This window comes from Chrysochloris asiatica, unplaced genomic scaffold (assembly GCF_000296735.1).
Source record: "Chrysochloris asiatica unplaced genomic scaffold, ChrAsi1.0 scaffold00012, whole genome shotgun sequence".
NCBI lineage: Eukaryota > Metazoa > Chordata > Mammalia > Afrosoricida > Chrysochloridae > Chrysochloris > Chrysochloris asiatica.
In genome coordinates, this window is record NW_006408530.1 from 18,936,169 (window position 1) to 18,961,680 (window position 25,512).

The 25,512-nt window shown below is 38.1% G+C and overlaps 1 protein-coding gene across 3 annotated transcripts in view; it reads left to right on the top strand.

Annotated features, from left to right (window-relative positions):
• The window catches only part of GTDC1 (glycosyltransferase-like domain containing 1), a 397,543-nt gene that overhangs the window by 346,481 nt on the left and 25,550 nt on the right, over window positions 1–25,512 (top strand). For 2 of the 3 annotated variants that reach the window (XM_006834564.1, XM_006834566.1), the window contains exon 5: window positions 18,152–18,261. The exons of the other annotated variant lie outside the window; for it this stretch is intronic. In XM_006834564.1, the coding sequence (XP_006834627.1) occupies window positions 18,152–18,261 (110 nt within the window). The remainder of the gene's footprint in view (window positions 1–18,151; window positions 18,262–25,512) is intronic. 3 annotated transcript variants of the gene reach the window in all.

Below are 25,512 nucleotides of genomic sequence, written 5' to 3' on the forward strand. Positions count from 1 at the left end.
GGATCGGGTAGTGTTTCATTCTGCTGTGCATAAGGTACCAACTCAATGGCACCTAACAACAACAACATAGATCTCAATTTTCTTTGTATCATAAGTCCTTTTGATTATTCTGTGTCCTTTGAGAAAATCTATGAAGATTCCCACTTTGGAATCCGAAAAACCAGTCACCATAACCTTCTGAGCTGACCTCTCTGTCTTTAATTTAATTGGCTGGGCAGATCTTCTTGACTAGACCTTTTTGTTGTTGTTGTTAAAGACACTCTACCTACCCAGACTAAGACAAGTGCATTCCTGAGGGACAAGTATATTCCTGCAACCATCCACTAATCGCACAGGCATGTTTTGTTGGGAATAAATCTGTGCATATATGAACTGGAACCATAGTCCCAATGCTTTTTTGACTTCATATTGTAGTTTTTACATGTCTCTTGGAGGAAAATAATGTAACAATCCAAAAGAAAATCTAAGCAACTAGTCCATTTGTATTGATAGCCCTAGTTAACACATTTCTTCAAGAGGAGACTTTATTACAGAAGGAAATAGAGAGGCTTAATAATAGGCTGAGAAGAGGAAAGGGTTTATCCATAGATTATCCCAGGTCTGAGAGGAAGTAATTGAATACCTTAGGATAGTTTGGAGTCCTGGTGTGGCACTGTGGTTAATATGCTGAACTGCAAAGTCAGTTAGAACTGCAAGGTTGGTGGTTCAAACTCATCAGCTGCTCCTCAGAAACCCTATACAGGGTCACTATGGATCAGAACCGACTCGACGGCACTTAACAAAAACGACAATGATAGTTTAAAATTATGTGGAATTGTGACTGCTGCTTATGTAACATGTCATCTTAATCAAGCAATTTCATGTCCTACCAGTCTTTGATGTGTCATTATCTATGCATTTTCTGGCCAGGACTGATAGAAGGAAATGAGGGCTCATTGGCTAGCTGGATACAATTATAATATAAATGTACTGTATACACTATCCAGGGACTATCAGAGTTGTTGCTGAAAATAAATTGGGGGATCTAAAATTTTGCAGCTGGGAGATTTAGAAAGAAATGATATTACGAGACCTAGTAGGAAAAATTATTCACTGAATATAGTTTTCATTGGGTAAACTTCAGGATGGAATGAGTAGGAAGTAGGTCCTGATGTGCCTCTTTAAGACAAGCACTGAAATGCTAACCGCATGGTAGACAGTTCAAACCCACCAGCCCCTACTTGGAACCCCTATAGAGAGTCAGTATGAGTCAGACCGACTTCATGGCACTTAACAACAAGAATGTCATTATGTTATAGCCTTAATACACTATTTGGAAACCAAACAAGAATATTTTGTAGGAAAGCTGAATATGATCAACAGTGCCCGTAGTTGGAAAGAACATATGGAACATGAGAATAAATGGGGGGTGGGTGGTGGGTGGGTCAAGGACAGGACTTGCCAGTCCTGAGTTTTCTCTAACAGTTTATTGTGAGGGTGGTGCAGGACTGGGCAATATTTTGTTCTGTTGTTCATAGGATCACTGTGAGTCTGATTAAACCAAATGGTGCCTAACAACAACAGGACAGAAATTGAAAAGAGGAAATTGTTTATTTCCATAGATCATCACAGGTCTGTGAGGAAGTACTCACATATTTTATGAAAGTTTAAAATTATGTAGAATGGTGGTTGTTGCTTATATAATATCCCTCATTCAAGACCATGGGATGTAGCAAATATATGGAAAATGCAGGAGGTAAGAATTGAGGGACATGGCTAATGTTCTAGGATTACTGACATATTAAAAGTCACCTAGAAATAGATGCTAAAAACATAAATGAAGAAATTATGATGTAGGAGTAAGATCACAGGTTTTAGAAAAGAAATGAGGTTATTGAAACACCACCTGAGAACATATATCTCCCAAAAGGGAGCAAGGCTAGAAGATCAAGTCTTCATAGACTTTGAATTTTCAAAAGCAGCTATCTCTCACTTTACTATTACAAGGAAAAATTAGAATATAAATGTGCAGGTGGCCTGAAAACCTGATGTGAATAGATTATAATTGTATTTCTCTATAATCTGTCCAACAGCCTATATCAGTATGTTGTTGTTGTTGTTGTTAAGTGCCGTCGAGTCGGTTCCGACCCACAGCGACCCTGTACAGGGTTTCCGAGGGTGTAAATCCTTACGGGAGTAGAAAGCCTCATCTTTCTCCCGCGGAGCGGCTGGTAGTTTCGAACTGCTGACCTTAAGGTTCGCAGCCCGATTCGTAACCACTACGCTACCAGAGCTCCTTTATATCAGTATAGTGAAAGAAATCTCAGGCAGCTGGAGATTCTCTGTCTTTCATGTCCCTGGTCCACGTTTCTCATACTCCAGTACTAAAAGAACTCATGCTTCTGTCTGTCAGCAGTCCTCTGCTTCTCCCATGAAATTAACATAAAACATACTTCCATATTTATGCCTGTCAACTCTAGACCTTCTCAAGTCTGTCCCCAATTCTTGACACTCTGGAGTTGTGCTACTTCCTCAGGATTCTAACCCAGAAAGCATATAGTTTCTAGGACTCTTAGGGTTCTGTTCTCTTTAACATCGTTCCATTGTGGCTGTTGTTGTTTTTAAGCGCCATCAAGTCGGTACCAAATCATAGCGACCCTATGAACAGCAGAATGAAACTTTGCCATGCTTGACTCCATTGATGCTGCCACTTGGCCACTTGGCCAGTCCATCTCATTGGGGGTCTTCCTCTTTTTCTCTGACCCTCAACCTTATCAAACATGATATCTTTCTCCAGAGACTGGTCCCTCCTGACAATATGTCCAAAGTATAAGAGACAAAGTTTGGCCATCTTGGCCTCCAAGGATCACTCTGGCTGTACTTCTTCCAAAACAGATCTATTGGTTCTTTTGGCAGCCCATGGCACTTTCAATATTCTCCTCCAACACCATAACTCAAAAGCATCAATTCTTCTGTGGTCTTCCTTATTCACTGTCCAGTTTTTGCATGCATATGAGGTTATTGAAAATACCATGGCTTGGATCAGGTGCACCTTAGTCCTCAAGCTGACATCTTTGCTCTTCAACACTTTAAAAAGGTCTTGTGCAGCAGATTTGCCTAATACAATACCTTGTTTGATTTCTTGGCTTCTGCTTTCGTGAGTGTTGATAGTTGTTCCAAGAAGATTAGAGCCTTGTATTTCTTGTCTAGAGGTGGAGTGGAAACACAGGATGAGAGGGTGCATGCTACACTATCTCTCACATTTTGCTTGAATATTTGTACCTGTGTGAAGTCCTCATCATTTACACAGTGATTTTATCTAATGTAAACAACTAAGAATGGAATGGTGGGGAACTGGGGGTAATAATCAAATAGCTTAGCATCTTGAATATATTGTGAGGAATGACAGCAAAGACATAAATTCATTAAAATGTCTAAAGTGTTAAAATACCATCCATGAGAAAGATGAAATGAATGGAAGTTTATTGTATACTTGCAGCACTCTGGTATTTCTTCAAGCCTCACAATTGACTTTTTAAATGTATGTAGTTATTATTACTATTCCCATGTTAAGAATGAATTACCTTATGCTTCCATAGTTTATGTAACATGTGTATGACAATACTTCTGGTCAGTGACAGAGCCACTTCTCTTGTAAGTGTACCTTTCAATGTGTCTCTAAAAGCTAAGATAAAGAGCAGTATAAATAAGGCTCAAAAGAAGTCTCAGAGGATAGTGTTGGTCTTCCTCACCTATAAGTAAATGATGGTTGGGAGAGTTTGCAGAATTAGAGGAAGAAAAATATTGGTAGTAGCTAAGAGAGAAATAGTAAGAGAGCTAGGAGCCCTGGTGAGGCACTATAGAATAGGCACTAGACTGCTAACTGCAAGGTTTGCAGTTCAAATCCACCAGCTACTCAGTATTTCTTAACACCAACAGCAACACAAATAGGTGAGGAATCAGTGGCCAATTAAACTACTGAATTATATCTTAACCACCATTTAAAAAGTAGAAGTAGCCCATGAGGAAGAGAACCACAACTGATCCTTGACATGCCAGGTGTGGAGAGAGGAGTGAAGAGTTTGTGGCCCTAGAAAGGACAGCAAGTAATTATGAGAAATAACACAGGCAGATAAATAGAAGTATTGTAAATAATAGAAGTATTCTTTGAATAAAGAACACATCAGTGAATTTGGAAATAAAGTAGTATTTCATAATGAAGAAGCATAGATGAAGATTAGTAAGATATCCAGAAGGTGAGGAAATTTGAAACCATAGTATTGAAGAAGTTATAATTCCATATTTTATTGTTGTTAAGTGTCATTGAGTTTGTTCTGACTCATAGTAACCCTGTATAGCATTTCCAAGGAGCAGCTGGTGAGCTTGAACTGCCAACCTTGTGGTCCAAACTGACTTTGCAGTCCAGCACATTAACCCACAGTGCCACACCAGGAGTCCTTATTACTTCCTCCTATTTTTGTTGAAATCTCTTATCCAATGGGTTTGAACTGCAAGTAACAAAAAGTTAAAGAATATTCATGGATAAATGATCTGGAAATGAAATCATGACTGAAAGTACCAACTCTCCTTTTCCCCACATTATCTGTAAGAAAGAAAAAACAAAAAGTAAAGTACAATATAGAAAAAAATACAAATTTAGAGTGATAAGACATGGTTCCAAATACAGACTCGATCTCTTTCTATGATCCGAAGTAGGTTACTTAATTTCTGTGAGCTATAATTTCCCAAGATCAACAAAAAATTTTATTTGTATGACCATTTGGTTGGGTATCTTAAATAAGATTATGATCAGGTACCTAGCATGGAATCCAGAATACCACAGGAGCTTCTATGGTAACATTCATTAAGCTCCTGCTGTATTCATTTATTCAACAGCTATTTGCAGAACATCTACTTTTCTGCTACAGATAATACTTTAGTCAACCTAAGTCAGAATGTTGCAGTAAGGAAGATTGTCCCAAATCTTAGTTGCTTAAATACAACAAAAGTTTATGTCTCTCATTTACTTAAAGTCAGCTGCATAACTAGTTGGCTTTACAGGACAGCTGCCCATCTATATGACAATCCAGACTCCTTCAATGGTTTAACCTAACCATCTTAACACAAAGACCTCTGCAGCAGAGAAAAAGCTATGTAGAATTGTCCGTAGTACTTCTACCTGTGAGTGACAAAGGTCAATCTGCTTGCAGTCCATTGGCTGACACCAGTCTTAGAGTCTCACCCTACTGGAAGGAGATGAATGTGTCCAGAAGGAGAAGAGAATAAGATATTAGTGAACACAAGTAATGTCTACCATTACTCAACTAGGCACTGAATATTAGTACTGACCAAAGCAATCATTTATCCTAACCTCATGGCGTTCTCAACCACAGGGAAATGCTACTGGAAAAACTGTGACATCTATTAAGATGTAAATTTCTGCCTAAGCAAAGCAAGGAACTAGATTAAAGAGATTCCATCCAATATGTAAAATGTGGGAAAATAGGAAAGGGGAACAGTTTAGTATAAGTGACAAGCATAGAGAACTTAGAAATTCTCAATAAATATTTACTGAATGAATGTTAAGTGAGGAATCAGAAGAAATTCAGCTCTAAGAAACTAAATGTGAAAGGCAACAGAGAGAACAGATATAGGAAGAAAAAACACATGGAAACAGTTTATGCTTTTCAAATGTTCTGAATAATATTTGGGAATAAAAGCTGTTCTTGCTGTATCTACTGCTTCCAGTAAGCTTGAAATATTTCTGTGCTGGTCTCTTCTGCCATAGTGGGAGTGTGGAAGAATGAGTTTCCAGCCAGACTGTTTGATTTTTACCTAGTCAAGAGTATGGAAATTGTTGGGTAGCTTGGACCCTGATTCATCTTTTAGAATGTTTTGTTGTGAATCAAATTTGTTTAGTTGGCAGCTGTCAAATGTGGAGGGGTTATAAGAAATAAGGAATTGTAATGATATCAATCAGGGGTGGGAACCCATTTTTTCTGCCAGAATTTATAATGTCATTAGTGGGCCATACAAAATTATCAACTTATAAATCAGCCTGCTATATTTGGTCAAACATTTAGTTAACTCACCGGTACAGAGTCCTGGTGTGGCACTGTGGATTAATGTGCTGGACTGTAAATTCGGTTTGAACCTGCAAGTTCGGTAGTTCAGGCTCACCAGCCAGTCCTTGGAAACCCTATACAGGGTCGCTATGGGTCAGATCCAACTTGACCACACTTAACAACAACAAATGTTATGAAGGAGCTCTGGTAGTGAAATGGTTATAAATTGGGCTGCTAACCTCAAGGTAAGCACTTCAAAACTATCAGCTGTTCATGGGAGAAAGATGAGGCTTTCTGCTCCCATTAGATTTGCAGGCTCGGAAACCCTATACAGGGTCACTATAAGTCAGAACTGACTCCACAGCACACAACCACCACCAGCAATGTCATTATGAGTCTGAACCAACTCAACAGCACTTACTAACAACAGCAAGGTGATGGCTGGAACAGTGACTGCCTTGGCAAGACCACACCAAATCATCTTGCACGGCTTATTTAGATCGTGGGCTGGACATTCCCTTCCTCTGCCATAAATACTGAAAATACTGTAGGCTTAAGTAAAATCTTGTAGAATTATCTGATTAAGTCTCTGATGAAGATCACAATAGAAGGTCTTGAACAGAGTGGGAGAAAAATGGAGAATACAATTCAGAATCAGACATCTTTTAGCCAAACAATAGACAGGCATATACATACAATGTATGCACTCCTCAGAACAATGAGCCATATGAGATTAAACAATAAAGGGCAGCATTGCCCAGAGACAAAATTCTGAAGACAAGAAGGATGAATAAAAATGGGGAACAGGAAGAAGTGAAATGAGGGATGCTCATTACCCATAATGCAGTTAAATGATGGGAATTGCAATCAGTACCAGAAAAATGTGTATTCATTGTTGAATGAAAAACTAATTTGCTCAGTAAACTTTCACCCAATTCACAATGAAAAGTTTAAAAACAACTAAAAATCATTAAAAAGACCAGACTTACTGATCTGATAGGGACTGGTAGAACCCCCAACTATGATCCTTTGACATTTTTCAAACCTGGAACTCAACCCACTTCTGAAGATTACTTTTCAGCCAAACAGTAGACAGGCCTAACAAGTGAACAATAACACTGTGAGGAATGTGTTCCTCAGAACAATCAACTATATGAGGCCAAAAGGGCAACATTTATCCCAAAACAAAGTTCAGAAGGTAAGGAGAGAGAGAAAAGATGGGTGGAAGAGGTGGCCCAAGGAAAAAGTAGGAAGAGCGCTGTAACATTGAAAGTTCTGCAACTGGTTCAGAGGTGTGTAAACTGTTAGATGGGAAACAAATTTGCTCTTTAAATTTTCAACCAAACTGCAATAAAATGTTCCCCCAAAATCTTATAGAAACAATTAACTGCAGAATATTAGAAGGTAGTAGATTCTTAAAAACATTACAAATTATTTTTATAAAAATGCTTATCATGGAAAAAGAAAACATAAGAAAAAAAGCATTTATAATACAATTCTTAGAGATAAACGCTGTTAACATTTTGTTACAGTTCGTCCCTTTTTCTAGGTACAGACATCCACTTGTTCTATAAAAACAGATTATACAGTATATTATTCTGTCACTTCCGTTTTACTTAACAGTATAACTTGAATATTTTCTTGTCAAGAAATACACTTCTGTAACATTATTTTTAATGGCTTCATGGTATGGCACCATATGCATATGTCAAAATATATTTACTTATCATCCCATTAGCTTGTTTACAGATGGTTGCCATTATAAACAATGCTGTGATGAACATACTCTAGCTAAATGTCTGTGCACATCTTTATTTATTTCAAAGGGTAACTTTTCTAAATTGAAATTACTAGGGCAAAATTACACATATTGTGAAGCTTATTATGTATACTACCAAATTGCCCTCTAAAAGATTATTTAAATTTATATTCCTACTAGCAATAGATGAGACCAGAGGAGTGTTTGGGAGTCCATAAATCTGCAAGTGTGCTTAGAGAGAATTGGGTGTTATCAAACGTATGTTTAATCTTGACAGCTGTTAACAGAAAGGGACACTTAGTATATCCCTATCCTATATTTAATACTCTGTAGTAAAGTCATATATGTTTTAGGTCTTTGCATCTGATATCTTATAAAGGAATTTAAGACAGTTTCATATATTCATCTAAATGTGGTCATTAATACAATGGGTACTGGAGTAAAATCCAAGGATGGACGATTGAGCATCTAGAATATGTTCCTCACTTGACACTATATATTGAGCTTTGCTATTGTATATTATCCATGTCTTAATATGTGACTATGACTAAATATTTCTGTACATCTTTAATGATTGTCTGAATGTTAAGCAACTCTCTATTTTTTCTAAAGGAAAAAAAAATACACAAAAGGATTTCAGCTAAATGGAATATGTAAACTTTGGGGCACATAAGAAATAATGAAGTATCTGTTGATAATACATAATATACTAATTTAGACATGTTAGTTGTTTTGTTAGGTGCTATCCAGTCAAGTCCAATGCATAACCATTCTATTTGCAGTGTAACAAAACACTGCCCGTGGTCCTGCGCCATTCACACATAACCTTGTCACAACCACTGTGTCAGTCTTGTAGAGGGTCTTCCTCTTGTTTGCTGACCTTATCCATGGACTGGAGTCATGGTGTAGCACTGTAGGATAAGCACTGGACTGCTAACCACAAGATCAGTGGTTCAAACCCATCAGCTGCTCCTCAGAAATCCTACATAGGGTTGCTGTGAGTTGACACTGACTCGATGGCATGTAGCAGCAATCTAGGGAATGCTCCTTTCTGATGTGTTGAAGTCTCATTTACCATCCATGATTTCAAGGAGCATTCTGGAAAATGCTCTTCTTGTAAAAGAGATTTGTTCATTTTTCTGTCAGTCCATGGTATATTCAATATTCTTTGCCAATACTATAATTTAAAGACATCAGTTTTTCTTTCTTTCTTTCTTTTTTTTTTTTTTTTTTTTTAAGTTTTTACTGTGAATTGAGTAATAGTTTACAGGGGGGAACATCGGTTTTACACTCATCCTATCATATTTCGTTTCATTGCAATGATTTCAGTTCCCTCCATGCATCATCAACAGTATTTGCTTCCATTTTTCCTGTTTTTTGGTTTGTTTGTTTGTTTTTTTGATGTACACAAAAACACTTAGGAATATATAATCATTTAAACAACTAAAAGGCATATTCTGCAAGACTGGCTCCTGGCTGCAAGCACATAGCCTTTCTCTTTCCATGAGTCTAGAGTCTTCAGCTGCTCAGTCACTCCACGTCATCATCTCTGCCTCCATCTCTTGTATTGCTCGTTCTCTGGATAGGATCCCACATTCTGCTCATCCTCTTCTCCCTTGCTAGTCTTAGATCCCTCTGTTCCTGGAATGTAAGATTAATTAATCCCCCCTTTTTGTTACAAAACTGCTACCTTTACAGTTGTGACAGTCACAATTAGTCATGATAATAGTTACTCACTATGGAATCATAAGAATCTTATCACCATCTCCTTTCACCAGACCAATTTAGACAAGATGAAAACTATTTAATGGGGATTCTACCTTCCCCCACACACTCTGAAACTAAACTTCCTTGTATAGGCTCTGCATAAATACAGGTAAATGTTCTGAAATTTTATCCATAGTTTATTATGATCAACACAATAGAATTCCTTTGCATAGTTAACAAAACACAGATAAACATCTCTACTTTCAGCCAAGATCCATATGACATCAGGAATGTTATACAGAATAGTTTTAGAAGTATTACGCTTTTCACATCCTAGTATGTCATTTTAGTTCAACGTCCACACCCATGTATTCTTGACACCAGAATGGTGCCACCTTTTCAGGCAGCTGACATGTTTCTGACCACCAGTCATCTGTTCTTCAGTCTAAGAAGTTTGGGATGCAGGACTTCCTATACAGGGTCGCTATGAGTCAGAACCAACTCCACGGCACATAACCATCACCACCATAGGATTGATGTTGTTAAGTGCCGTTAAGTCGGTTCTGACCCATAGTGACCCTGTATAAGGTTTCTGAGGAGCATCTGGTGAGCTTGAACTGCTGACCTTGCAGTTCAAACTGCTTTGCAGTCTGGTACATTAACCTACGGCGTCACACCACCATAGGATACTATCACTGAAAATCTTTTACACAGCTATAAAAATCTACTTACTACTCATAATCTCTAGTAACCACTTAATAATTTGTTGTTCTTTTTAGGGATCTGTAAAGTTCTTATTTTTAGCAATATCCAGCATTTAAAATCACTAGTTTATGCCTGTAAAAAATAATTACTGACTCCATCTTAAAATTTTTGTTTTCCTTTTTGCTAGACCGATGAAATAAACCCACCACTCATCTGTCAAGTTTATTGCACTGTGGTGGCTTGCATGTTGCTGTGATGCTGGAAGCTATGCCACCGGTATTTTAAATACCAGCAGGGTCATCTATGTTAGGCAGGTTTCATTGGAGCTTCCAGATAAAGAGACTGAGTAGAGGAAAGGCAGACAACTTCTAAATGTTTAGCCTCTGGAAACCTTGTGAATAGCAGAGGAATATGATAAGATATAGTGCTGGAAGGTGAAAATACTGTGAATAGCAGCTGAACTTTGTCAGATACAGTGCCAAAAAATGAGCCTCTCAGCTTGGAAGGCATTCAGACTCTGACTGGAGAAGAGCTGCCTCCTCAAAGTAGAGTTGATCATAATGATGTGGATGAAGCAAAGCTTTCAGGATCTTCATTTGTTGATGGGATGAAACTCAAAAAGGAGTATCAACTGCAAATATACACTAATAATTGGAGCATGAATATACAAAGTATGTAGCTAAGAAAACTGGAAGTTGTCAAAAATGAATGAAACACATAAAGATTGATAACATATGCATTTGTGAGCTGAAATTTATTGGTATTGGCCATTTTGAATTGGACAATCATATGGTTTACTATGCCAGAAATGACAAATTGAACAGGAATGGTGTTATATTCATCATCAAAAAGAACACTTCAAGCTCTATCTTAAAGCACTATGCTGTCTATGATATAATAATAACGGTGCAAGCTCACTAGCTACTCCTTGGAAACTCTATACAGAACCAACTCCCAGGCACTTAACAACAACAACAAAGAATATTAGTTTATTACTATGACTATTCAAATTTGCACACCAACCACTAAATCTAGGTGATGAAATTGAAGAATTTTACCAACCTCTACTGAAATTGATTAAACATGCAATCAAGATGCATTGATATTTACTAGTAATTGGAATGTGGAAGTTGGAAACAAAAATGAAGGATCAGTAATTGGAAAATATAGCCTTGGTAATAAAAATTATGCTGGAGATCACATGATTGAATTTTGCAAGACCAACGACTTACTGCAAATACTTTTTTCAACAACGTAATAGGTCTCACCAGATGAAATACACAGTTGACAACTAACTAGGAAGAATTGGTGGAAAAGGTCAATATTACCAGCCAAAATCAGGCTTTGTAATAGACCATCAATTGATCATATGCAAGTTCAGGCTCAAGCTGAAGAAAATTAAAACAAACCTAAGAGAACCAAAACCTTTTTAAAGTGTTGAAGAGCAAAGATGTCAGATTGAAGAGTAAAGTGTTCCTTACCCAAGCCATGGTATTTTCAATAACCTCAAGTGCATGCGAAAGCTGGACAGTGAATAAGGAAGACTGTAGAAGAACTGATGCTTTTGAGTTATAGTGTTGGAGGATAATACTGAAAGTGCCATGGGCTGCCAAAAGAACCAATAGATCCATTTTGGAAGAAGTACAGCCAGAGTACTCCTTGGAGGCAAAGATGGCCAAACTTCGTCTCTCATACTTCAGACATATTGTCAGGAGGGGCCAGTCACTGAAGAAGGACATCATATTTGGTAAGGTGGAGGGTCAGAGAAAAAGAAGAAGGCCCCAACGAGATGCATTGGCCAAGTGGCAGCATCAATGGACTCAAGCGTGGCAACAGTAGTGAGGTTGGCCCAGGATCGGCAGTGTTTTGTTCTGCTATGCATAAGGTCGCTATGAGTGAGTATCAACTCAATGGCACCTAACAACAAAAGAGAACCAAAATATAACCTTGAATATATCCCACCTGAACTTAGAGATGAAGTAACTGAATACCTGAAAAAATTGTGAGATGACATCAAGAACATCATACAATTGAAAGCAAAAAGCCATTAAAAAGACAGAAAAGACAAAAATGCATGTCAGAGAGACATGGGAACTCTTTCTTGAATGTAGAGAAGTTAAAGTGACTGGAAGAAATAAAGAAGTAAAAAAAAACTAAACAGGAAATTTAAAGTACAGCTCAAAGAAGACAAAATACTGTAATGAAATATGCAAAGACCTGGAATTTAAAAAACACACTTAGCATTTCCCAGGCTGAAAGAACTAAAGAAAAACTTCAAGCCTTGACTTGAAATATTGAAGGATTCATGGGCAAAATATTAAATGATGCAGAAACCATCAAATTATGGTGAAAGGAATAAACAGTCAGTCACTCTACCAAAAAGAAATGGTCAATCTTCAACAATTTCAAGAGAAAGCATGTGATCAAGAACGATGGTACTGAAGGAAGAAATCCAAGCTGCACTGAAGGCACTGACAAAAAAACTAGGCTCTAGGAATTGACAGAACACAAATTAAAATATTGCAACAAATTGATGCAGGACTGGAGGTGCTCATCCATCTAGTCCAAGAAATCAGGATGACAGCTACTTGGCTAACCAATTGAAAAGTATCCATATTTGTGCCCATTCCAAAGAAAATGACCCAACAGAATATAAATCATGGAACAATGTCACATGCAAGTAAAATTTTGCATAAGATAATTTTTAGTTGGCAGGGAGCTGCCAGAAATTCAAGCTGGATTCAGAAGAGAATGTGGAACAAAAGATAACATTGCTGATGTTAGATGGCACATGGCTGAAAGCTGATAATACCAGGAAGATGTGTTCTTATGATTTATTGACTATGCAAAGGCTTTCAAGTGTGTGGATCATGACAAACTATGGATAATATTGCAAAGAGTGGGTATATTGATTGTGTTCATGAGAAACATATACATAGACCAAGAGGTAGTCATTTGAATAAAACAAGGGGATAGTGAATGGTTTAAAATCAGGGCTGTATTCTTTCACCATATGTATTCAATGTATGTACTGAGCAAATAATCCAAGAAGCTGGGTTATACGAAGAATGTGGCCTCAGTGTTACAGGGAGACTGGCACATCAACAACCTTCTACTTGCAAATAATGGAGTCCTGGTGTGGCACTGTAGGATAAGCACTGGACTGCTAATCTCAAGATTGGTGGTTCAAACCCACGAAATGTTCCTCAGAAACCCTATACAGGGCTGCTATGAGTTGGAATCAACTCAACAGCACTTAACAACATATGCAGATGATACAACCATGCTTGTTAAAAGAGAAGAGGAATTAAGGTACTTAGTGATGATGATCAAAATTTACTATCTTCAATGTGGATTGCACCTCTATGTAAAGAAAATTAAAATCCTCATAATTGGAACAATAAATAAAATAATGGTAAATGGAGACAAGATTGAAGTTGTCAAAGATTTAATTTTGTTTGGGTCCACAATCAACACTCATGGAAGCAGCAGTCAAGAAATCAAATGACGTATTGCCTTAGGCAAAACTGCTGCACAAGATACCTTAAAGTTTTAAAAAGCAAAGCTGTTCGTTTGAGGACTAAAGTTCACCTGACCCAAACCATGATATTTTCAGCTGCCTCATATAAATGCTAAAATTTGACAATGAATAAGGACGACCATAGAAGAATCGACACATTTTCATTACAGTGTTGGAGAAGAATATTAAAAGAAACATGGACTGCCAGAGGAACAAACAAATCTGGCTTGGACGAAGTACAGCAGAATGCCTCTTGGAAGCCAGGATGGTGAAACTTCATCTCTCATACTTGGAATGTGTTATCAGAGGGACTAGTCTCTAGAGAAGGGCCTCATGCTTAGTAAAATGGAGGGTCAGCATAAAAGAGGAAGACCCTTAACAAGATGGCTTGACACAGTGGCAGTAGCAATGAGCTCATATGTAACAATTGTGAGGCTGTCACATGACCTGGTAGTGTTTTGTTCTGTTGTGTGTTGTAGAGTTACTCTGAGTCAGAACCAACTTGATGTTACAACAAAATGAAATGAACTAAGACCATCCAACACTTAGATCAATTGACATTGTTTCCGGCTAATACTTCTTCCCTAACAGCACTTCGTTAAAAATAAAGTAATTGAGAAAATACCCAGTGTTATGAAAGACTTTGTAAGGACTTTAGTATAAAATATCTCTTTTTTAAGGGATAATTTTGGAGAAGAAAATTCTCACCTTATTTTCAGCGATATATGGTTTTAAACAGAGAGAGATTCACACAAAATCTCCTTTATGTTCATATGCAAATTTACTATTGAATATGAAAGCTTTTGTCTACCAATACAAAAATCTAAAGAATGTGTAGGGTTGTAATGCATTTATCTTGTATAAAAACCCTGAAAATGCAGGTTCATAAAACCTACTGTTTTGAAAATACTCATAACAGAATCTTTTAAGTAGTATAGTCCCTATCCGATTAAACCTCCTTTCAGCCCAAGCCACAACTACTTTTACTTAACATTAAAAAAAAAAAAAAATGAGGACAGGGGATAGATATTCTCTTGGGGATTCATCAACAATTGGTCCTGTAGCCCTCTCTATTCCGCTGGGTTTTTTCTATTCAGCTGTGTGATAATTTGTTGCAGTGACCACATAAAGAACTCAGACACCATACTCACAGTTACGGGTTTATTAGGGAAGTTAACAGGTTATAATTTGGGGTCAGAAATGCTCCCGCACAGTTGTTCCAGTCGGCTGCTGATGAATGCCCACAGGACACACCACTCTACCATAAGCCTCAGCCTGAATGCACTTAGCTGTAGTTCTATGGGTCAGCAAACCTAGCTCCCCCACTTAAGTGCCTGGAGGCACCCTATTCTACAAGTAAGCTAACTGCTCATAGTCGCTCAGCTTAATTTGCTCTGTGTGCTGGGAAGTTCACTGTTCTGTCTCATGCTCTGGTTCTTCTTTCTGCTGCTGCTCCTCTGCCACTCCTCTGGTACCATGGCTTTCTGTTCTTGTATGGAGAAAGTTAAGTGTACAGGGATCTTGGGGTCTAAGGGACATGCTCTATTCCTGACTGTTCTTTGAAGGTGGTGAGTTCCCCGCTTCTCCTTCTGAGATGGTTCATTTTATTCCCATACTGGAATTTTCAAGTTTCTACATTTACAATGAACTCTGCTAACATCCACAGCTGAATCTCCCACCTTCTCTTACCCAGACTCAGCAGGGCAAACATGTTATTTGGTGGGAGTACAGACTATGGCTAGAGGAAGTCTCATTAGATGATTTACTACACCACAAACTCAAAATGTGAAATTTAGAGATCTGAGTGAGAGGTTAGATTTCCCTATTGTATTATTCCCTCTTTAAGATTTGTTATTATTGATGACTTTCTTTTCATTGAAGTATTTCCAAGAGAGTCAGTCTAAAAGAGCATTTTACAGATTGTTATTCTTAAGTGCCATTGAGTTGGTTCTGACCCATAGCTACCCTGTATAAGGTTTCTGAGGAGAGGCTGGTGAGTTTGAACTGCCAACCTTGCTGTTCAAACCGACGTGTGGTCGAATGCTTATCCTACAGCGCCACACTAAGACTCCATTTTACAGATTTGTTGTTGTTGTTGTTGTAGTCAGTTCCAACTCATAGCAACCCTGTATAGAGTTTCCAAGGAGCTGCTGGTAAGTTTAACCACCAACTTTGTGGTTCAAACTGACTTTGCAGTCCAGCACATTAGCCCACAGTGCCACACTAGGACTCCATTTTACAGGTTGTTGTTGTTGTTGTTGTTGTTGTTGTTAAGTGCCGTTGAGTTGGTTCCGACCCTTAGCGACCCTGTATAGGGTTTCTAAGAAGCAACTGGTGAGTTTGAACTGCCGACCTTGCAGTTCAAACGGCTTTGCAGTCTGGCGCATTAACCCACAGCGCCACACCAGGACTCCTTTTACAGATTGCTGTTGTTAAGTGCTGTCAAGTCAATTCTGACCCATAGCGACCCTGTATTGGGTTTCCAAGGAGCAGCTGGTGAGCTTGAACCACCGGCCTTGAAATTCAAATGACTTTGCAATCTGTCGCATTAGCCCACAGCGCCACACCAGGACTCCTTTTACAGATTTAGGTGGCTGTCATTTGATTGATATGGTTGAATTTAACATATGACATATCTTTACTTTCAAAAATATTTTGAGTCTTTGTTCTTGCCCACAACAGTAGTATATATAAGAGGTATCTAAAAAATGTACCAGTGATTGTTGTTTGTCATTTGATTGATATGGTTGAATTTAACATAAGACATATCTTTACTTTCAAAAATATTTTGAGTCTTTGTTCTTGCCCACTACAGTAGTATATATGAGGTATCAAAAAGTTACCAACGATTGTTGTTTGTCATTTGATTGATATGGTTAAAGTCAGCATGACATATCTTTACTTTCAAAATATTTTGGGTCTCTGTTCTTGCCCACAACAGTACTATGTAAGAGCTATCTGAAAACTTACCAATGATTGTTGTTATTGTTAAGTGCTGTCGAGTCAGTTCCAATTCATAGCGACCCTGTATAGGGTTTCCAAGGAGCAGCTGATAGATTTGAACTGCCGACATTGTGGCTTACAGTCCAGTGCTGATCCTACAGAAGCACACCAGGAGTCCTTTACCAATGACATATGTATGTAATACATATTACCTTAGAAAGCTGTGAACATTTGCCTTCTTTATTATTTTAAGTACATCAAACTATGAGAACGAGAGCTTAAAGTGTTTTATGTTAAAGAACTCTAATTTCTATAAGATCTTACAATTTCATAAGATTGTAAGTGCCATTTTAAAATGTTAATTAGAAGATGCATTTGTTTTAATTCTTGATACTGAAAATATTGACTGAATTGTGAATTAACACATTTAGGGTTGCAGATGTCATTTTTCATGAGATTTCCTGAATGATGTAATTTTCATATTTCATATAGCAGTTTGATCAATTTACAGATTTATTTTACATAATTAGTTAGTAAATGAGAAATTCAATTGCTGATATATAACTATTTTTCTGTAATGTAAAAAAGAAGTTAAAATTCTGAATTATAAATAAAAAAACAAATATTTTGAAGACATCTGGTCCACATCTGTTTGAAATAAGATAATTTAAAACAGTATAATTAAATGCAAGAAATTCTGAAATATTCACACCTTACAATGTAAAAAATAACTCGTTCCATTTTAATGTGATTTATTGAATTGGATAATTTCTTTTTTTAATTTTAGTGTCCTTTAGCCTCTCATTCTTTCACTACAAAGAAAACTGACAAGCTAAGCAAACAAAAAATTATCCATGTTTTTCAAAGCCTTTAATAAATGATATAATTATCCTTATTATTTTTTCATATATTGAATAACCTCCACTCCTAAGCTAATAGTCAAGACATAGACCTTTTGATATATTTATAATTCTTCATTTGTTTATTTTATGTGAGACCTTAGTGAGAGGGTGTGTAGTATCACTTTCTACATTTTGAGTACTTTGTGGGCACAAAGGAGCTCACTACATGTGAAATGGAGATATTCAGACCCATGAAAATGAAAAGCATCTTTGATAAATTCTCATGATCAGTCTTGTTTATTTAAAAAAAAAAAAACACCCAACTTGCACTGTATATAAAATTAACATTTAAGGAGAAAAGAAAATGCACTACACTTTCATAAAAGATTGCAGACCCTTAATACTTCAGTAGAACTGGGTTTTCATCATGAGAGAAAAGTGTGTAGATGTGAAATCACTCAATGCTGGTATGGGTTATAGGGAGAAAGCTCTGCTGAAGATGCTGGAACTTTTTCTAACCAGCATTAGACCACAAAAAAAAAAAAAATCGATAAACTTTTCAGAAGCAAAAACACTATTCTTCGTACATACCTTCGTTAACACAAGTTATATTTTGTCTGTTTATTTCTAGGGAACATGATAAAGACCCAGAGAGTTTCTTTAAGGTATTAATGCATCTAAAGGACCAAGGCCTCACTTTTCATGTATCTGTCCTTGGAGAAACCTTCACAGATGTCCCAGGTATCTCTTTTGAATTTTCTAGTGTGCATTTTTACAAATGTCATAAGCTCTACAACTTAAGTATTAATTTCTATGTTTCCCTTTGTTAGAATAATCAAGATGAGCACTGTTAACCAAAAAATTATACGATGGCATTAAAGTCTGATTCAATTAAAAAAATACTTAAGTAAGCATTCTTTGATTTAAGTTGAGACTGTGAAGTCATCTCTTTTATCAAATATAGTTTATACAATGTATCTTGATGTAAATAAAATATATTGCTTTAGGCATCTTACACTTAAGGAAAGTGGAAATTTGTAATTGGATATAAAACCTTTCACCTCTTGGGTCACCAGTTTGAATCTTGTTCACATTGGTAATGACTGAAATACAATACCATCTGTTCGGTGGCCCATGTAAAGTATTTGGACATGTAACTTATAATATGGAGTGGACTACAGTCTGTACCATAGTTGTCACTAGCTCAGTACCTTTTCTATTGAACGTGAGCAGATACACAAAATATCGATGGCGGTAGCTGCAGATCTTCTCCTCCTATGTTAATATCTCATGGAATTTTTCAAGACCATTTCCTTCATTGTATCCTTGCTGGTTATGATTTCTCTGATACCTTTCTTAAGCACTATTTTTTTAAGTATTGGATGTTTGCCTTTTTTTTTCAATTTCAAATATGCAGACAACAAATTCAGAAATGTCCTCTGCCTTCATTCATTATGACTCTTAAGGACCATCTGAAATTTACACTTACTCAACAAAAATGTACTGACTGATCCTAGTGCAAGCTGAGAAACTACACCTGCACCAGTAGCCCCACCTGAAATGGCTCAGGCCTCCACACTTTACCAGTTGCAATCTTGCTTCTGTTCCTCCAAGGATCCAGATCTTTTGGCATTTAATTCTGTTGTATCCTTTCCATCTCAGCTGAGGGCCATTTTCTTTCCATCTGAAGCGTCATCCTGTTCTCACAGCACACTGTGTTTTTTCTTAATGGTGTTTATCACAGTTTCTAATGATACGATTATGTGTGTGAATTATTTTATCTCCCCCTCTAAACACATACAGTAGAATGTGGGTTCTATGAGCTGTGTAACATTTATCACCGTACCCCATAGCCTAGCACAGTGCCCTTCATGATGCTGGAACTCAATGAATATTTGTTAGATAAATGGGTAAAATAATGGAAACCCCCTGACTTCGTGGCCTTTATAGTTTTTTTTTTGTTGTTGTTGTTTTTGAGAAGGGAACATTTGTTGTTTTTGAGAAGGGAACATTTTTTTTGTTGTTGTTGTTTTTGAGAAGGAAACAATGTGAAACACAGTATATTTCTATGTTGGTATTTCTGGTCAACTGCTGACATAAAAGTTGAAAGTTTGAACCTTCCCAAAAATAACACAGAAGAAAAGGCCTGGTGATCCATTTCTATGAAATTACAGCCAAGAAATCCGTGTGAAACAGTTCTGCTCTGTAAGTCAGGGGTCGTCATCAGTCAGAATCAACTCTATGGTACCCAATCAACTCTATGACACACAAGACACATGACAATAACTGATACAATAGAATACTAATAGAAGAGCTAGTACGAGAATAACTAATTATTTGAATAATCAGAAAAGAAGAATTAGCATAGTTCAAAAAGGGAAGCCACATAGGCAAGTAGCTGTAGAAGCAAGCTTTTTAAATATTGTATGAATGAGGGAACAGGTACATTAATGACTGCTGTGAGGTCCCTTATCTAAATAGGACCAGAGATTTTACATGCAAACCTTAATAAGCAGGTAATATATTTGGATAGGTAGGATATTACCAAAATATTGAGGATCTCAAAGAGGCATAATATATGATGAAGCTTGTATTTGTGGAGGCTGCATATTGATTGCCATGATACATAGACAGAAGCACAGTGAGACTCTTCAGTTGTGATTCCAGTATGATTTTTTGTGAGGTCATGGCAGAGAAGTTAATGAAAGGATTGTATGAGAGAGATTGTAGAGCAGTGAATTATCTAATGTCTCTTGTAGTGACAGTCTGTAACTCCTATTAAACAGTATTTCAGCCCTGGTGGATCTAGGGAAGAGGTGGGAGAAGGTACTGATAGGCTAGCATGATTCAGCTGTGGATGTTAGGAGAGATCATTGTAAAGACTTAAAACTCTAGCATGGCATAAAATGAACCATCTCAGAAGCAGGAGGGGAGGAATCCCACTACCATCAAAGAAGAAGAGCCTAGAGCGGAACACATCCTTTGCACCCCATGGTCCCTGTGCATTGAACCTCTTTAACCCAGGGACAGGAAGTTGTGACACTGAAGGAGTGGAAGAGGAACAGCAGGAGCCCAATCAAGAACCAGAGCACAAGACAGAGCAAGAGCAGTGGGCTTTCCAGTCCACACAGCAAGTAAATCTGAATGATTTCAGCAAGAAGCTCGCTGGTGCCTGAAGTGGAAGAGCTAGGTTTGCTGAGTGTCTTCAGGCTGATGGTGGAGTGGTAGGTCCTGCGGGCATTTATCAGCAGCTGACTGGAACAGCTGTGACCTGAGCAGTGCTGATCCTGAATTGTAACCTGTTGCCTTCCCTAATAAACTCCATAACTCTGAGTGATGGTGTCGGAGTTCCGTGTGGCCATTGAAATGGATTCTTGAAACCAGAAGAGTAGAGAGTGTCATGGGAGGGACGGTTGGTACATATTTTTGCAGATATTATGAAGAAAACACAGAATACAATTTGGTGGAGAAAGAAGGAAACAAAATTCAGTTCTTGCCAAGCTGGTGAATTTAGTTTTATCTGTGCCAGTGTTAAGATATTTGTAGTTTTACTGAGAAAAGTGGCTGGAGGAAATCCCTTAGCAGAAGGCGTCTTAGCCTGTTTTACCATTATGTCATTTGAGGTGGCCAAGACAGAAAAAGACTAGGGCCACATTCTTAGGATCACAGCTCTCCCTTCCTACACTAAACCATTTAGAGCAGTGTGGGTCATTGAAAATAGAATGTGGAAAAGTTAAGGCTCAAGTCACTACCATTCAGTAATTACACGGTCAGTCTTGTTTGCTTCAGATCCAGTTCAACACATATTTGCTGAGCACTATGGAAAGGAAATTCTTCGATGAACAGGATTCAATCTGCCCTCAGAGAGCTCTGTCTCAGGGAGATCCTTATATACAATTAACGAATATTTAGAGTGCTGTGAAATAATTACAGAATATTGTGAAAGCTTAGAGGAAGGGGCATACACTTCCATTGTTCCCTACCTCAACTAAGATATCTTTCTGCCTCAGCCTCTGGCCCATTCTTAGATCTTTTCAAATGTGACTCAACTCTCTTGCAGCCTCAGCACTTCATCTTGCACGTAGGGGAGGCCCACTTTGTGGAATGGATGAGTGATCCTGGGAACTTTTCAGGTTATGCCCTTAGAAGGCAACTTTGCTAGTCCTTGCTCCCAAAATTTCCTAACAGACCATTCTTTGTAACTTCAGCCATTGTTAGCACCCCTCAGGTTGATTTAACACTTTTAGAGCATTGACTGTGTTCCGGATATTATCCTAAGCCCTTTGCAAAATAAGTACTCTAACTCCTTATATTCCTCGTCTAGTACTATTCCTTCCAGCAGAAGTACTATTTCCATTTCTTCCAGGTGAACAAACTGAGGCACAGGGAAATTAACTTATTCAAGGTCACACAGTTAGGTAATATTTATAAACACAGTGCTTAGCTGTTTCCATGTTCTTCTTGCTTTCTGACCCATCTGTTTAAGTGTAAACATTATACCCAAGTCTTCATCCAGTACTCCTAATCTCTTATCTTGTGGTTGTTGTTAAGTGTTGTTAAGTCAGATCCGACCCATAGCCACCTTGTATAGGATTTCCAAGGAGTGGCTGGAGGGTTTGAACCACCAGCCTTGGGGTGAGCAGTCCAGTGCATGTCCTACAGTGCCACATCAGGACTCCATCTTACAGCTCCCCAATGAAACTTAACAAGCAGATTTACCTTTCTTTGCTTGTTCTTTCTTCTTGGTACTTGCAATGACGTATCTAAAACTCAAATCATAAAACCTAATTATTCATTGTAGACTTGGACATAGAAGAATTATCCTCAGTGTTGTTAATGTTTGTGGGAAAGTGGTTTCACATAAATAATGCAGTAATAAGTATTACGCTACAATTATTGTTGCTAAGTGCTGTTGAGTCAGTTCTGACTTATAGCGACCCTGCGTAGGGTTTCCAAGGAGCAACCGGCGGGTTTCAACTGCCGACCTTATAGTTTGCAATCTAGTGCAGATCCTATAGCGCCAAACCATGAATCCTTTATGCTGTTAGTAACTACAATTTATTGGTGGCTTACTATTACCTGGTCCTTTGGCAGGTGACTTCATGTAATGCTCATGATATTTCCAGTGCAGAATGTGTTATCAAAGGAGCTCTGGTAGCATAGTGGTTATGAGTCAGGCTGCTAATCTCAAGGTCAGCAGTTCAAAACTACCAGCCATTCTGCCAGAGAAAGACAAGGCTCTCTGCTCCCATAAATATTTACAGCCTTGGAAACCCTGTGCAGGGTTGCGATGAGTCGGCACACCACCAACACCACCAGGTATATCAATCCCATTTAGTAAGTGGGGAAACTGAGAAAGTCACTTTGATGATGCAGCCTGTGAATCCAGCTTTTCTCTTTTACGTTAGAGCCTGGATGTATCGAAACCCCAAGAAAAGCATAGGGCAGCAGCCCATAACCCTCTCCAGCTTCATTCTCTCTTCCTCTCTGCAGAGCTCTCAGGGGAAACTAGCACCTCGCTAAGTCATCAATCTCCAGTAAATCTCTTTTTAATCATTTTAAACTGTAATAGAGACTTTGTAGATTTTCTGTTATTGTGCATTATTTTCAAGTGAAAATTATGTTAGCAATTTCTAATACTTTTTTTTTTTTTAAAGTAAAGGTGGACTTATGATGTATCTGTTGTGGCACTGTGGGTTAATGAGCTGGACTGCAAAGTTGGATTGAACTGCAAGGTCAGTGGTTCAAGCTCATGAGCCCTTCCTTGGAAACCCTGTACAGGGTCACTATGGGTTGGAATCATCTCGACAGCACTTAACAACAACAGTGATGTTCCATATACTTTATAGGCAAAATGTCTATTTAGAACAGTTAAAGGCCTACACAGCTGAGTTCAGTGGGAGATTTGGGCAGTAGATGATAGCAAGACAGGGATTCGAACCTGAGAGTTAGTCTCTGCTCATCCACACTCATGTGTGTATTTGTTCATTACATGTTTTTAAATGTATGGTTTGTTCCAAGCACTAGACTAAACATTAAGGTGGAGTCATGAATAAAGCTGACATGTTCTGTGACAATTTAGAACCTGCTCTGGTAGCGTAGTGGTTACGAATCAGGCTGCGAACCCTAAGGTCAGCGGTTCGGAACTACCAGCCGCTCCGCAGGAGAAAGATGAGGCTTTCTACTCCTGTAAAGATTTACACCCTCGGAAATCCTGTACAGGGCCGCTATGGGTCGGAACCGACTCGACGGCACTTAACAAAAACAACAACAGCCTCACTTAGTACTTTATTCTTCACTTAACACATGAGAAGTGATACGGCTTCAGAACTTAGCCTATGACATGTACTGTTTTTGTCTCTTTATTCATTATTTCACTTGATCAGCCCTATGACTTTGGCACTATTGTAATCTCATTTTATGGCTCAGAAAGGTAAGGCTCAGAGAGGTTAAGTCACTTGCCTGAAATCACCTAGCTAATTAGTTGTGAGAATCCTTCTTGGTCCACTTCTAGGACTTTACTTGTTCATCCCATGCCCCACATTTGTTGTTGTTGTTAAGTGCTCATAGGAAGGGACCCTGTATAGGGTTTCTGAGGAGTGGCTAAATGAGCTAGAACTGCTGACCTTGAGGCTCAAAACCAACTTTACAGTGGAGCACATTCACCCACAGCACCATACCAGGACTCTATGTCTTAACATTTCCAGGTAAGGAAGTGATAATGCTGGGCTATTCTTGACCATTCATATGAATTCATTTCCATTTTCTTGGTAATCTCTTTGTAAATGGAAAGTCGTTTTTTTTGTTTTGTTTTGTTTTGTTTTTTTCCAACCTTATTTTTTTCTCTCATTTCTTAAATATTTCCCCCATAGATGTTAAGGTGATATCCATCTTCTCTCTTCCATCTGTCTCTATCAGACAAGAGAAAGATGTCAAAAGCAATATAAAGTTGAGGAAAATCCCAAATGACATTTAGCACGTATTTGTTGTTGTTGTTGCTAAGTGCTGTTAAGTCAGTTTCGACTCATAGGGCCCTCTATAGGATTTCCAAGGAATAGCTGGTAGGTTTGAACCACCGACCATGTATTTAGCACTCTAGTGCTTATCCTAAAATGCCACATACTTAGCGCTCAATAAATATTATTTGAAAAAAGTGAGGTAGTGAATTTGGCAAAGTAGAATAGTGTAATTTACATACCTTATCAGAACTCTAGGATTCTCTAGATGGTCAGATGGTTAAGCACAGGTGACTTGGAACACAGGCCATGAAGTCAGTTCAGTTCCTAAAGGTCACAGCCTTAAAAACACTATGGCACAGTTCCACTCTGTACATATTGGGTCATCGTGAGTTTCAGTGACAACCAACAACAACATAAGCTCTGCATTCAAACAGAATTTCCAAATGCTGGAGAATTGGTGCACCTTACCCCAGACATAGCATTTTCCATCATATCACATATATGTAAAAGGGCAATGAGTAAGGAAGACTGGAGAAGAATTGATGCATTTGAATTATAGTATTGGTAAAGAATACTAAATATACCATAGTCTGCCAGAAAACCAAACAAATGTGCCTTGAAAGTAGTCACAATGCTCCTTAGAAGCATGATTGGTGAGACTTCAGTTCTCATGTTATCAGAAATCCCCAGTCTCTGGAAAAGGACATCATGATTGGAGTGCAGAGGATTGGTGAGGAAGAGGAGGACCCTGGACAAGATGGATTGACAGAGTGATTTCAGCAAGAGGTTCAAATATATCAACAAGTGTGAGGATGGCACAGGCCTGAGCACTATTTTGTTCTGTTGTGCATGAGGTCCTTTTGAGTCACAACCAACTAAATGACACCTTACAACAGGGGTAGGGAATGTCTGTTCTGTAGTCCTATGTTGTTGTTGTTGTGAACTGCTGTTGAGTCAGTTCCAACCCATAGCGACCCTGTGTAGGGTTTCCGAGGAGCAACTGATGAGCTTGAACCACCGACCTGGCAGTTCA